Here is a 15,054-nt window from a genome sequence, read left to right on the forward strand (position 1 = left end):
GATCCAGCCCATGCACTGTAGTTTGGATAGCCCTGATGTAGACAATCCTGAGCTTGATGAGCCAGAGGCCTGACTCCATATCAGTCAGCTATATTTGTTCATTCTTGAGAGTTGAGTTTCTCGAAAGAGAAAAATGCATTCAAAAATTATTAGTGGAAAAAAATGTTTTTAGAATTTGGAATAAGGTATTGCTATTGGTTAAAATAGCATGTATATTTTAATTTTTTTCTGGTACTTTTTGGGTTATTATTTATGGTTTTGCTCAGTATTAAATTATTTGTGATACGATACTGATTTTCAGAGCCTGTATTGCTTGCTTGGTTGTTAATTATGCTCATGAACTGCTTTACTAAAAATAAATATCTTGCTGTTATCACTTAATGAAATACATTAGAGAACTTGGAAACTTTGAAGCTGCAACAGAAAACTTTCAGAAGGCATTGATGCTAAATCAGAATCATGTTCAGACAATACAACTTCGGGGAATGATGCTTTATCATCATGGTAGCCTAGATGAAGCGCTGAAGAATTTTAAGGTAAGCACTGGTGTGATTGTAATATACTAAAATTACTGCCTCTGCGCACAGATGACCCCTGAGAGCAAACCCATTGCTTGCTGCATAAGTTCTCATAGCTTATAGAACTCTTTGTGCATCTTCCAAGTATAATGACATAATTCTTGATTTTCTATAGTAGGCTGTCACAGTTGGCACCTCAGTTTCTTGGGGTGGGCTACATGTAAATGAGTGAAGAATAAATAAAGGCCTATTGATCTATTTATCTGAAAACTCATAGTTGTCGTGGAATTTTTCTTTTCAATTTTTTTAGAGGTGCCTGCAACTGGAACCATATAATGAAGTATGTCAGTATATGAAAGGTCTCAGTCATGTTGCTGTGGGCCAGTTTTATGAAGGTATAAAAGCTCAAACCAAAGTGATGCTAAATGATCCTCTGCCTGGACAGAAAGCTAGTACAGAGTACCTGAAAGTGAAATACCTCAGAGGTACGTTGCAGCCAACAAACTATTCACAGGTTTTGCACTGAAAGAGCCACACACACGTAATCATCATATTTGTGATTTTTTTAAAGGACCTTGTGCTGCTGCTACACTATGCTGTGTGCAGTCTTTCCAGGTATCTTTGCTCTTACCTCAGACATATAAACCAGAAGCATGACTTGAGGCCTAATATGGCTTGCATCTTATGAGCATTTTATTTGTGCAAACTCAAGTAGACATGCTCAGCAAACAAGATAAAAACAACAATTTTAACTATAAGCAATTTCCCCTTTTTGCACTTACTTCAGAACCTAACCCTTGTGTAAGTTACTGGCCACTGTAGATACATCGTTTAGGCTTGTATATAATTCCTAGCGCGATACCATAGTCTTCTGAGACTGAAGGTTGCCAACAGATAATTCCTAGCTATATGTGGAATTAATGACTCCTAAAAAAGAAACATATGAAATATATAGCAATGTATAAGTCTCCACAAAGTCTGTGATTGTAGATAGTAGACCACCGTCTAGATTTTTAGGATACAATCATATTAGCTGTCGTCTTCTCCTTCACTTTACATTTCTTAATCTTTGTGCCAATGGCAGTCTTCCTGCATTTTTCATACATGCACACTACTTCCTTCTGTAATTAGTCTCTGAGTGTTTTTTTTCCCTAATAAAGATTGAATTTGTATGAATCCATACCCTGTTAAACCCATCACAGTTTTCTAAGGGAGAAAGTGTGTACAGGCATGTCCCGATACCCATAGTTTCAGTTATCCACGGATACCAAGGATACCAGGGACACGTCTTAAAAATATAGGGGAACGTTAAAAAAAAAAATTGTTTTACCAAGATTTTTTAAAGTTTCCCCTATCTTTTTCAAGGCATGCCCAGTATCCATGGTTTCAGGTATCCACAGGAGAGCCCAAAACAACTTCAGTGGATACCAGGGCACACCTATATTTTGTGGAGAAGGAGACACTGAGACATTTTATTTAGTTACCAGATTTAATAGTTGCAATGGTGCAGATGTCTCATTAAAAAGTTTGATTCATGGGAGAAATATTGAGATAATTGAGGAAGAGGGATAGCATGAGATTTGTACTGGTCAATTGTTCATAGGTTTGTCAGTGAATGACAGCCATTTTGCATAGGGGAAAAAACTGCCAGAAATACCATGTGAACAGTGGCTGGTTTGTGGATTGCACATCTTGTGTGATTTTTGGTAGTAGATTGTATGAAAAAAAATGTTTAATCTGGAAATAAAGTCCAATTTAACTTGACTTACAGGAAATAAGATTGAGGATGTATATTTTCTTCACAGAATATTCTCGCTATTTGCATGCTCATCTTGATACTCCACTTACGGAATACAATGTAGATATGGATCTTCCTGGAAAGTTTAAAAATCACTGGGCCAAAAATCTCCCTTTTCTCATAGAAGAATATGAAGAACAGCCAGGATTGCAGCCTCACATAAAGTGAGTGGCTAATTGTTACTTTTACTAGATATTCATGTGCTCAGTCTTCAGCCATCTGCATGTGGCTATCAGTGTAGGGTATTTCTCAGTTGTGGTGATTTGTAACAGCTGAATATTCATGACTTTGTTCACCTAACATTTCAGAAGGGATTCAGTTTTACATTTTCAGCCCCATCTTGTTTTTATACACCTTGAAAAAAAGAAATTGTAACTGTGACAGTTTGTCTTATTATGGTTCTTTTTTTCTCCCCCAAACCAAAAAAGATTCTTGGAAATTAAGTTACTGTGTTTTTAAACATTGGACCCTTACGTTGCTTACCCACAGTGCAGTTGGGAATTGTGATCTTGTATGAGTAGCTGTTGAAACTCTTGCTGATAGATGGGGATAAGCAGTTCTTTCCCTTCTGCTATAGCTATTGGACCCCATCAGTAAAGAAATAGCTATTTATAGAAATTGCCACAGGACACACATCAGTTAATTTCCCCTATAGTTTTTTTTTTTTTTAAATACAGGTGGACCCTGTTTATCTGTGGATTTTTCATCCAGCTCAATTTGGATCAGGCTCAATATGGGTCCCCCAGATCCACACTGAGTCATACTCAGCTCCATCTGAGCCCTCCAGAGGGGACTGAGCTGTTCTCTGGTCCCATTTGGAGGGCTTTCTGAAGCCCATAGAGGCAGCACACATCCGCCCACTGCCACTGCGGGCTTCAGAATGGCTCTGAGAGGAAAAAAAATGCCACTTCCGGTTTCTCAAGGGAAATAGGAAGTGATGTTTTCGCCATATTAGGCATTTCCTTCGGGAAACCGGAAGTGGCATTTTTTTTGCCACTCCGGACCATTCTGAAGCCTGCAGAAGCAGTGGGCAGTTGTGTACTGCCTCTACAGGCTTCAGTAAGTCCTCTGAAGGGGTGGAAAATCACAAATTTGATTATCCACGGTTTTTTGGTATTAGAGAATGGATCCCTTGCAGATGCTGAGGCCCCACCAATATATTTAGAAGCATGAAAACTGTCATAAAGCCTTTTTTATTTTAGACAGCAATCATAAACCTTAAATTTTATTTTTTCTATTCTATTTTTATTTTATATTTTGTCCATTGTTTAAAAATAACTAAATAAAAACAAATACCAACAGCAACTTATGTATGTCTTTGTGTTGTAGATGGCTACCTATATGGAATCTATTTGAGACTTCCTAGGAATCAATCGTTTAATCTCATCTTTTGTTAATGATTTTAAGGGATGTTCTACTTCCAAAATTTGAAAACTATAAGCCCGAAATGCAAGAGATGATATGTATAGCTGATCATTTGGGTTCACTGATGCAATATGAGACCCCTGGATTTCTTCCAAACAAGAGACTACATAGAGGTATGCTGGGGAAAGAAAAACATCAATATAGAAATAAAACCATAGTGGTGCATTCTGTGATTACAGTTAGATATTTAAGTTGAATCACTGTATAGCAGTGATTCAACTTCTCCTTGGAATTTGGGAACTGCCTAAGCCTTTGCAGGGGTGAGAGGTTGGCAGCGACACAGTCCCCAGGATTGCACTGCTGCTGGGAACAGAAGGTCTCCAGGGGCTGCGCGGGGAGCCCTGTGGGGGTGTGTGCAAGAAAACCTAGCCTCAGAATGACTAAAAATGGTGATTGGAACCCACTTCTGGTTTTTTAGCGTGACACCAGAAATGGGTTCCAGCAGCTATTTTTTAGTCATTCTGAGACTTGGGGAGCCCTTTGGAGGCGTCTGCGGGGCTCCCTGCAGCACCCCCCAGAAGCCAGCACTGGCTGAGATAGGTAAAACCTTCCTTCTGTCTCTAGCAGTGGTATGATCCTGGGGATCATGTTGCTACCCCCAGCCCACACACACACCCTAGTCCACCCCTTAAGGGGCCAGAGACGAGTGTGTCCCTGGCTGGTGAGTTGCAACCCACCAGTTTAGGAACCACTGCTGTACAGTAAACATGATCTGTTTGGTTTGTGGTTCAGCAAGTATTAAATAAAAATGCTAAGTTTTTATATGCTGTCACTTACTACAAAGTGCAAATACTTAGTGAGCCTATAGTGCTGCTTTGGTGAAACTTTTAATTACCAGCTCTTACGTAGTCATCCCCTTGTTTGCGCCTTTTCGCCTTGTTCTTGCCTCTGTTTTCATCCTAAATGTAAAATTTCATATGTGAGTGAACTTTAAATGGTAACCTGGCTTTACTTATTGTTCAGCAATGGGGCTCGCTGTGCTAGAAGTCATGCAAGCTGTGCAGCGAACATGGGTGAACTCAAAAGTGCGGATGAATGGGAAAACCAGGCTGATGCAATGGAGAGATATGTTTGACATTGCTGTGAAATGGCGAAGGTAATAAAGGAAAAACACTGCTGAACTGTTTCTGGGTGAATTGTGTTAATTTACTATCAAGAGCACTGAACTGAACTGTAGGCTAAGCAATTGTAAAGGCTTCATAGAAAGCAGAGGTAGAATGAACTGAGGAACCGCTTAATTACAGATCCCTATGGTTCCTATTTCATCTCTTCTGCAGTTAATAATAACAACAACAACAACTAGGTATTAATATACCGCCTTTCTGGTCTTCTGATTACTCCTCTGACTTTATTCAAGGTTGTTTACATTGGCAGGCGTTTCTAAATTCCTCAAGGGGATGTAAAGTTGACTTTACATCTTCTGCGTAGGATAATCTTCTGTGGTCAGATCTGTGTAAAGCACTTCATCAAAGCCATCTCAGTTCTGCTTAACTTTATCCATACAGATCTTGAAGTTACAGTTTGCGGCACAATATTGTAGTTAGAAGCAATTTAAAAAAAAACTTCACAGTTGAAATATACAGAACAATGAAATCAGAATCTGTACAACAATTAACCATGTTGATGCAATGTATCTTTATAGGATAGCTGACCCAGACCAGCCAGTATTATGGTTAGACCAAATGCCAACTCGAAGTCTTAGTAGAGGCTTTAATAATCACATCAATCTAATCAGGTAGGACACTTTAGTGAACTCTTGCTTGCATTAAAAGTTATGTGTGACTCATACATTTTGCAGGATGAAATTCATATAGGGTGTATGTATGTTAGAATTTTTGAACTGGCCATAACATTTTTACATTTCAGTGAAAATTAAATGTATAATGTATGTTTCTATTGCAGTGCTTCTTGGGATATTTTCCAACATTTTTTCTAGAGCAACTGGAGTTTTATAATCTGTGTTGTATAATCTGGATTTGTATAAAATCTGCATTAACTTAGAATCAAATAATCCTCAAAGAATGTCAGTATTTATTTTTATTCCCAGTTCAAGTCCTTACTTTTGCTTATAATTGTAGTTGCTTTTAGAATGTTTGTGGGTAAATCAAGAAAATGTAGTAATGCACCCAGCACAAATAATTCAATATTGTGATGTATTCTGTCACAAGATGTTTTTGCCATGGTCTTAATTTCTTCATAGGTGTTCCAATCAAAGCCACTGCCTATGAAGAAATTAAGACCATGGCAAAAACATTGTCAATCACAAGGGTTAGTCCAGAGGAGTGTGTGCAGAGACCACCAAATGTTTTTAATTTCTACTAGAAAGTGATAAATCTCTCCTAGTTCTTTTATTTTTGAATTTAAGAGTCTGAAATGAGAAGTGCTGGGATGGGAGATCAGATATAGTCCCTATGAGTGCAATCCACCAAGGTACAAAACCCACATGACACTTCATTAGTTTGAGGTTCAGCTTGTGTTTGATGTTTTGCTAACGGATGATGCCCACATTGACCAGTGGTGTCAGAAAAGCAGAATAAGCTCTCAATGTATAATACCATTTTGTTGTGAAAACAATGGGCAGCCCAACCCCATCGGGTTTACCGCCTGCGCTCTAGTCTTACTCCTGCTCCATGTGTCGTAAAACCAACACAGGTCTCCTCTGTTCTGCACCCACTCAGTAGCATCAAAATCTACCCATCATGGTGTGATCCCCACTCTGATCTATCTGGACTGCCAGCAAAACTAGTCTCCTTGCTTGCCTTCATGTTAGTTATCTGATCCATGCAAAAATTAATCTGAGAAATTTGAATTTCCATGAGTAAATCCAGGATTAAAATCTGCTGGGTGGAATGGGGATATAGGCTGTTGGTACCACCATCACAGTGCTACAAATGGACATTCCAAAAAATGTTGTCCCCCATGAAGCTGAGGTAGCTCCAGTTACTCTTTTAGACCCTTGTTCAGTGAGGTATTTTGAAGTATCTTTTAAGAACATAGGAAGAGTCCTGCTGGATCAGGCCAGAGGCCCACCTAGTCCAGCTTCTCACAGTGGCCCACCATATGCCCCAGGGAGCACACAAGACAACAGGCACAACCTGCGTCCTGGTGCCCTTCCCTGCATCTGCCAATCAGAGGCAGCCTGCTTCTCAAACCAAGAGCTTGCACATACATACTATGACTTGTAACCTGTAATGAACTTTTCCTCCAGAAATTTGTCCAGTCCCCTCTTAAAGGCATCTAGGCAAGATGCCATCACTACTTTCTGTGGCAAAGAGTTCCACAAACTAATTACTCACTGGGTAAAGAAATATTTTCTTCTGTCTGTCCTAACTCTCCCAACACAACTTTCGTGGATGTCCCCTGGTTCTGGTGTTATGTGAGAGGGAGAAGAGTGTCTCTATATCCACTCTGTCAAGCCCCTGTATGATATTTTTTCTTTTTATTTATTTATTTTTATTAACACACACAGACATACAAACATATAACTTACATTTAGGAGTGCTAAACACCATATACCATTACTAATTAATCATACTATATCTCCTAATGTACTTACTCATCTATTTCTACCTCTTATTGATTTATCCATTTATTTATATAATATACAATAAATTTTCCCTAATGCCCTGTACTATATTTTCTAAATATTCACTTTCTACCAAGTGTAAACTTCAATTGCTCATTAATATTAAAATAATCTAATTACCAAAATTATCACCTCAGCTATTTCAACTCCAACCTAGTTACTTTTTTCTTTTGACATAACCACATATAAAACAATTCTTCCACACGTTTACATTTCCAGCTATTTTTTTTATACATTCTAATTCATATTTATCAATTTCATATGTATTTTTTTTTTCTTTAAATAAATTTGGGCCATTGTTATTAGCTGAATAAATCCTCCAGTTTTTTTTAACTCTCAAATTACCCATCAGGGTTCTTTTTCTCTTACTTTCCATTTTTTCTCCTGTAATATCTTTAATAATTTATCTCTATAACAGAATCTGATAGATCCACACTTTCTTATATAGGGTGTGTTCATTCTTCCAGTTAACTGGGATATCAGGAGGTTGCACATACATATCATGGCTTGTAACCCATAATGGATTTTTCCTCCAGAAACTTCTTCAATCCCCTTTTAAAGGCATCCAGGCCAGATGCCTTCACCACATCCTGTGGCAGGGAGTTCCACAGACCAACCACACGCTGAGTAAAGAAATATTTTCTTTTGTCTGTCCTAACTCTCCCAACATTCAATTTGAGTGGATGGCCCCTGGTTCTGGTGTTATGTGAGAGTGTAAAGAGCATCTCTCTGTCCACCTTATCCTTCCCATGCATAATTTTGTATGTCTCAATCATGTCCCCCCTCAGGCGCCTCTTTTCTAGGCTGAAGAGGCCCAAACGCTGTAGCCTTTCCTTATAGGGAAGGTACCCCAGCCTAGTAATCATTTTGCTCTCTTTTGTACCTTTTCCATCTCCACTATATTCTTGAGATGTGGCAACCAGAACTGGACACAATACTCCAGGTGTGGCCTTACCATCAATTTGTACAACAGAAGTTACAATATTAGCTGTCTTATTCTCAATGCCTTTCCTAATTATTCCAAGCATGGAATTAGCCCTCTGCACTGCTGCCATACATTGGGTCAACACTTTCATCAAGCTGTCCACAAGGACCCCAAGATCTCTCTCCTGATCTGTCACAGACAGCTCAGAACCTATTAGCCTATATGTGAAGTTTTGATTCTTTACCTCAGTGTGCATGACTTTACACTTACATTGAAACGCATCTGCCATTTTGCTGCCTAGTCTCCCAGTTTGGAGAGATCCTACTGGAGCTCTTCATAATTTCTTCTGGTCTTCACCACTCAGAAAAGTTTGGTGTCATCTGCAAACTTAGCCGCCTCACTGCTCACCCCTGTCTCCAGGTCATTTATGAAGAGGTTGAAAAGCACTGTTCCCAGGACAGATCCTTGGGGCACACCGCTTTTCACCTCTCTCCATTGTGAAAGTTGCCCATTGACACCTACTCTGTTTCCTGGTCTTCAACCAGTTCCCAATCCAGGAGAGGACCTGTCCTCTAATTCCCTGACTGTGGAGTTCTCAGTAGCCTTTGGTGAGGGACTGTGTTGAACGCCTTCTGAAAGTCCAAATATATAATGTCCACAGGTTCTCCCGCATCCACATGCCTGTTGACAAAGAATTCTATAAGGTTCGTGAGGCAAGACTTACCCTTATAGAAGCCATGCTGATTCTCCCTCAGCATGGCTTCTGTAAGGGTAAGGAGAACCCGTATTTCTCTTAGAAATACTAAGACTAAACTTCAGTTTTGAAATTTAAAAATTAAGATAGAAAAATGCAATTATTCATTTTTGTATATCTTGTCACTGTCACAACATCATGTCACTGGCATAGAGGTTGTCTGATATAAGATGGTGGGATGTGTCATAAGGGAAAAGTATGAATAATTAAATTGGTATCATGCTTCTTATTTGACCTTCTCATTTGCCTTTTTCTGCTAAGATAGTCCTTATTTTTTTGCACACCTGCCCTGCTTTCAGAATTCCTCTTATAATCATTATTCTGCCATTTTTGTTGCTGTGCAGCAGTTTGATTCAAACCAATAAGGTAGTTAAATGTAATTAAGTACAAGACAGTCAGCTAAATGGAATTTGAGGTGGATCATATAATTTACCCCTGTGATTGACAAGTAGTTTTTTGCATTGTTGTTTGTATCTATAATGGTTGTGCTGATCTTTTTGCAGTTCTTTTGTTTTTTTAGCATTTCTAGCAGTTTAACAACATAAGGGAAAAACCATTTTAAAAAATATTTGCAAGGCAGTTAAATTGATTGAAGCTAAACGCAAAGTTGAAACAGGTACAAGCAAAATGATTGCAGTCCACCAATCACATCTCCAGAAATGAATAAGTTATGCACACGTTTTCATTCATTTTAATGGTTTTTTCCGGTAAACATTTCTGATGGATTGTGGCTAGTACATACATATTTTGAACAGGCTGAAAAATCAGTAGGAACCGATACACTTCTACTCTTGATTCTACCTTTAACATGCATGTATTATGTTTAATTGTTTAATGCATTTGTACTGCTTGGAATGGAGAAATTGCAACTTTATAATTTGAGACTTAAGAACTATTATTTCCAGGTGATCAAACTTGGCCATAAAGGCATTCTAATACTGAAAATAAACTTTTAAAATGAGCATTATTACTCATATATAAATCCTTTCTTCTTTTAGCTTCTAAATACGTAGCAACAATTGTTAGCAATTTTTTATATGTGCAGTATAAAAATCCACAAATTGTCAGAGATAATACCTGTGCAGTATAGTCCACCAGCTTTAAGAATTCTGCTGTAATCCTGTTAGTTTCAGTTAGAAGGCATTTAGTTGTTGTACTCACATTTCTGTGCTAGCTTTCAGACTGTGTCCAGGAGCTTGTCCCAAGTGTTACAAAATAATCTGCAATGATGAACAAACTTTACCAAAGATAGTTTTTTTGCCATTATCAATCTTCTCCGCAATGTGTAGTCACAATGGAGTGTGAGGTATGTGTCTGACACTGCACGACTGATTCATATGTAGCAATGGCTAAACTTGACAGGTTTTGTTGGAGGTCGGGACAGATTGAAAGTGTGTGCATGCTAGAACATGCCTCAAATCCTATGCAGTGTGGAGAAATTTCATGAAAGGACTGATCTGATTTAAGAGGTGTTGAGGGAAGTTTGGGTTGTACTGTGTTATGACAGTACATAAATGTACATACAGAAATGTATATAAATTGCATACATTTACTTACACTTTAATGTTGAATATTTCATTGTAAAATTGTTCTCATCTACAGGGGACAGGTTATTAACATGAGATATCAAGAATATTTTGGAAAGATGCTTCGTTTTATCAAAGACAGGATCCTTGTTTATCATAGGTAAATAAATTCTTCTCCTATGTTAAGAAAATATTTATTCATGAAGTGCCTAAAGAATTGGATACAGTTGTTGAATTAAGAACAAATTCTGTTTGAGATTGGACTGCATAAAGAAAAGGACAAATGCATGAAAGGAAGGGGAAACAGGAAAGATGAAAGAGAACAGTAATGTTTTCAAATTCTGTTAAAATGATTGCAAGGAACAGGAGATATGGATGTCAGGAGGCATCCTCTCAAGGGCAAAGGCAGTAAATGGAAGAAATAACCTGAGGTTTATTTAACAGGAAAGTTTCAGCAAATCAGAAACAATGAGAAGGCAAAGCGAAGGTGTATGAGAAGCAGCAAAAACTGAAGGGAACGAAAGCACAAAGTAGTGATTTAACCTGAACCCAGTACAGAATTCAATACCAATGAAAGAGTTATAGCACTGGATAATTGGGCGGGGGGGGGGGGAGTGAGCAGCAGAACAAAAAATGGAAGGAGAAAAAAAACTAACGATTTCTAAAATTTGGAAGCAGCAAGTTTTTGCAGTAGCTTCATTGAAGAGAAATTAAAGAGAACTTCAAGATCCCATACTCAATGAGAAGGAAGAACAGAAGCATTACCCAGAGAGAGAGAGAGAGAGAGAGAGAGAGAGAGAGACAGCTCTAGAACTGAGGAATAGCTCAGTTTCAGATAAATGAAACATATTATAGTAACCAGTCAGAAATTTCAACAAAGAACTTGGAATTACTACAAAGAACATGAATAAAGATATCAGATAAATAGAGTTATAGGTGATTCACACAGAAATGATAATGCTAAAGGAATAAATAACAGAGCCAAGAGAAATGCAATAGACAGAGAACTCCAGAAAGGGCTTTTCCACAGAGGAACTCTAGTGGAAAAAAAGGTTAGAAGCGGGAGAGTTACCATTAATAGATACAGAAAAAGAATGGTAAGATAAAAATGAATCAGAAAGTTTGTGTTCCCCAAAACCCAGAGAATACAGCAAATGGTATCAAATGCTGAAAATAAGTCAAGTGAAAAAAGACTGTTTGAAGAAGGGCAGGTTACGAATATAATAGATTGTAAAGCAAATATCTCTTACAGCACAATCTTGTGTGTCTACTCAGAAGAAAAACTCATTGATTTAAGTGAGACTTATTCCCAGGTAAGTATTATAGGAGTGTAGAAGAAATCAGACTGGGAAAAGGAAGAACCATCTATTTTAACAAAAGGGAGAATTGATCAGGAAGGGATACTACTAATATACAGTAGGATACAGATATTACTGTACAACAATGGATATCACGCATATAGCTTTTTGGGGTTTTCAGAATGTTTCACAGGCATTGCTGGGATAATATGTAGAAATTTTTATAAACTGTATTTTGAGGATCTTAAGTGTGTATAGTATGCAGCCTTACTTGGAAGTAAGTTCCATTGAACTCAGTGGCACTTCTGAATAGGGATATAGGGCTGCGCAGTTAAGCATTTATATAAAATCTAGAACTAAATTGTGATATATTGAATTGAAATTGTGTTAAAGCCTATTGTTTGACTTTTAGTGCTAATAACCACAAGGAACTCTTAGAAGTTCAGGAAGCACTGGATCAGGTGCATAAGGTAGAAGACCTTCTCCCAATAATGAAGGTAATCTTTTTTCTCCAGCTGATATTTGATAATGGTAAGATTTTGCAGGTACATTTAGTGAAGAAAACTGAAAAGCCATTTCCTGTGTTTGTCCTGAGATTTTAACAGTCTAATAAATTGTCTGATTATAGATTTCTTGATGTAACAGAATACCCAGCTGTTCCTTTCTCGTAATACAATACAGAGGACTGTATTGACTGTTTGGGGCATCTCATTGCTTTGCAAGAGCAGAGGAAGTGCAAGTGCTGCTATTCTCATTTCCTGTGTTCTAAATGAAGTGGGAAATATCTCATCTTCCTACAGAGATATGTGAAGTACCAGGTGTTACACAGGAAACATGAATAGAAGCACTTACACTTCCTTTGCTCTGTTAGCAAAGAATGTCTTTTAATTTGCCTGGTGGTGAGCATACTTGCCTTCCCTGGCTGCCTCCTGGTAATTTTTAATTCCCATATGACTACTTGATTACAAGACTGAAATACTTGACAATAAGATACAGTCATTTTTATGAGTGAATGAATGTATGGCACTTGAATGTGGTTTAGCACATGGTGGTTCATGTGAGGGGGAAAATTAACCTTTACCTTGTTAATCTTATGTGTTGGTCAGTTGCCTAGAGCATGTATGAAAGTTTGCTGTTGGGGAATTTATATTGAAAGGGGAAAGCACATGATGTACTTGATAACAAACTAGCTTCTAGGTGTTGCAGTTTCTTCTAACAGCTGTACTTTTTCCTCATCTTTTCTATACTTGTTATGGGTATTATGTATTCTCATTGTGTTTAAGGTGGAGTGAAATATGTTAAAGATTACAAAACTGTCTATGATGAAAAACTCCTTGAATATTATGGTTTTATAAAAGCATAAGAAGAGTCTTGCTGGATCAGGGGCGTCTAGTCCAGCTTCCTGTATTTTACAGTGGCCCACCAGATGCCTCTTGGAAGCACACAATACAAGATACCTGTATCCTGTCCCACTCCTTCACATCTGGCATTCAGAGATAGATTACCTCTAAAACCTGGAGGCTGCATATAGCCATCAAGTTTTACAACCTATGGTGGACTTTTCCTCCATATCTGTCCAGTTCCCCTTTAAAGGCATCTAGGTCAGGTCCCATCACTAGATCCTGTGGGAAGGAGGTCCACACATTAATTACACTCTAGGCAAAGAAATAGTTCCTTTTTTCTCCCTCCAGTCTTAGTGGATGTCCCCTGGTTCTGATGTCGTGGAAGAGGGGAAAGAACTTTTGTCTTTCTGCTCAATCCATCCCATACATAATTTGATTTCTTTCATGTGCATACCTCATAAGAAAGAGTGCTTTCTTTCTAGACTGAAGAGTCTTTTCCTATAAGGGACGTGCTCCGGCCCATTAATCACTCACCTCGTTCTCATCTACACTTTTTCCAATTCCAATATATTTTTTTGAGATGTGATGACAAGAACGTGAAACAATACTCTAGGTGTGGCATTACCATCAGTTTCAATAATAGCATAATAATAGTGTCTGTTTTATTCTCAATCCCTTATTAAAAATGATTCCAAGCACAAAATTGGCCTTCTTCACAGCTACCACACACTGGGTCAACACTTTCATTGAGTGTTTTAAGCATTCATTGCAAGGAACATTTCCCTTAACGCATACTGTATAAACTGAACAATTCATTTAGTATGAAATCAAAGAGATAAAGTTGAACAGAAGCTTGACACTATATTTTGCTAGACTAGCACTTAATCATATGACTAAATTGTTGCAGAATCTCTTTAAGAAAACCATTTTTCAACTGAATATAATCTCTCTTCCCCCCCATGATAAAAGCTGTCCAGAGCTTATAGAGTGCTGTTTTCTATTTGTAGAAGGCTTTAAATCAGAAGAATTAAATCACTCTAAGACAAGATTATTTTTCTATGTAGATATTGACTTCCATGTAGAAAGAAGCGTGTTCACACAAAACTGATATATAGGAAAATGTGAAGTAGCCTAAATATTACAGTACAGGGAAAAGAATTTTAGCACAAGTGTTCTGGGGCACATGTACTAGTGCTTCATGTGTTCCTCCAGACAAGCCAGTCAGTTGTGATGCACCCATCTTCCCAAACTGGTGCTGGAGAAAAGGGGGAGTCTGAGCCTAGATGTCACTGAAATTCATACACAGTTTATTGAGAGGATTACCTTTTAATTGGGGGAGAGGGCATGTAAAGCATCTGAGTAGAAATAACTGGAGCTGCTCTGAAAAACTAGAAGAGCAAGCCCAGGGAAATTTTTGACAGGATGTTGCTCCTGTGACCCAGCACATATGTAGAGTGCTGGATTTCCCAGAATCCCAAGGCATTTTTGGGGTATAAGAGGCTCTGGAATGAGCAGGAGAAGAACAGAAGTAACCTATGGATGCATGAAGAAATAGGGAAAGTTGGCAGAGCGCAATCCTAACCCCTTATGTCAATGCAGGGCACAATCCCATGTGCAGGGCACAGTCCAATGCAGGACACAATCCAGCATTGACATAAGGGCAATGCAGCTCTGAGGTAAGGGAACAAATATTTCCTTACTTTGAGGAGGCCTCCGTGAGTGACACCCAACTGCAGGATGCAGCACATGTCCCATTGGCACCACTATGCCAGTGCTGGAAAGCACTGACATAAAGGGTTAGGATTTTGCCCTCAGTTAAGAGGAAAGGGGCACAATCCTAACCAACTTTCCAGCACTGACTTAGCCACAGTGCAGCGCCCA

At 38.4% G+C, this 15,054-nt stretch overlaps 1 protein-coding gene across 2 annotated transcripts in view; it reads left to right on the forward strand.

Annotated features, from left to right (window-relative positions):
- TTC13 (tetratricopeptide repeat domain 13) overlaps positions 1-15,054 on the forward strand; it is a 46,163-nt gene that overhangs the window by 18,311 nt on the left and 12,798 nt on the right. For both annotated transcript variants that reach the window (XM_066611406.1, XM_066611407.1), the window contains exons 10-17: positions 395-536; positions 829-1,003; positions 2,324-2,480; positions 3,724-3,854; positions 4,705-4,837; positions 5,384-5,476; positions 10,609-10,692; positions 12,243-12,327. In XM_066611406.1, the coding sequence (XP_066467503.1) occupies positions 395-536; positions 829-1,003; positions 2,324-2,480; positions 3,724-3,854; positions 4,705-4,837; positions 5,384-5,476; positions 10,609-10,692; positions 12,243-12,327 (1,000 nt within the window). The remainder of the gene's footprint in view (positions 1-394; positions 537-828; positions 1,004-2,323; positions 2,481-3,723; positions 3,855-4,704; positions 4,838-5,383; positions 5,477-10,608; positions 10,693-12,242; positions 12,328-15,054) is intronic.

The sequence above is a fragment of the Tiliqua scincoides genome, chromosome 1, assembly GCF_035046505.1.
Source record: "Tiliqua scincoides isolate rTilSci1 chromosome 1, rTilSci1.hap2, whole genome shotgun sequence".
Taxonomy (NCBI): Eukaryota; Metazoa; Chordata; class Lepidosauria; order Squamata; family Scincidae; genus Tiliqua; species Tiliqua scincoides.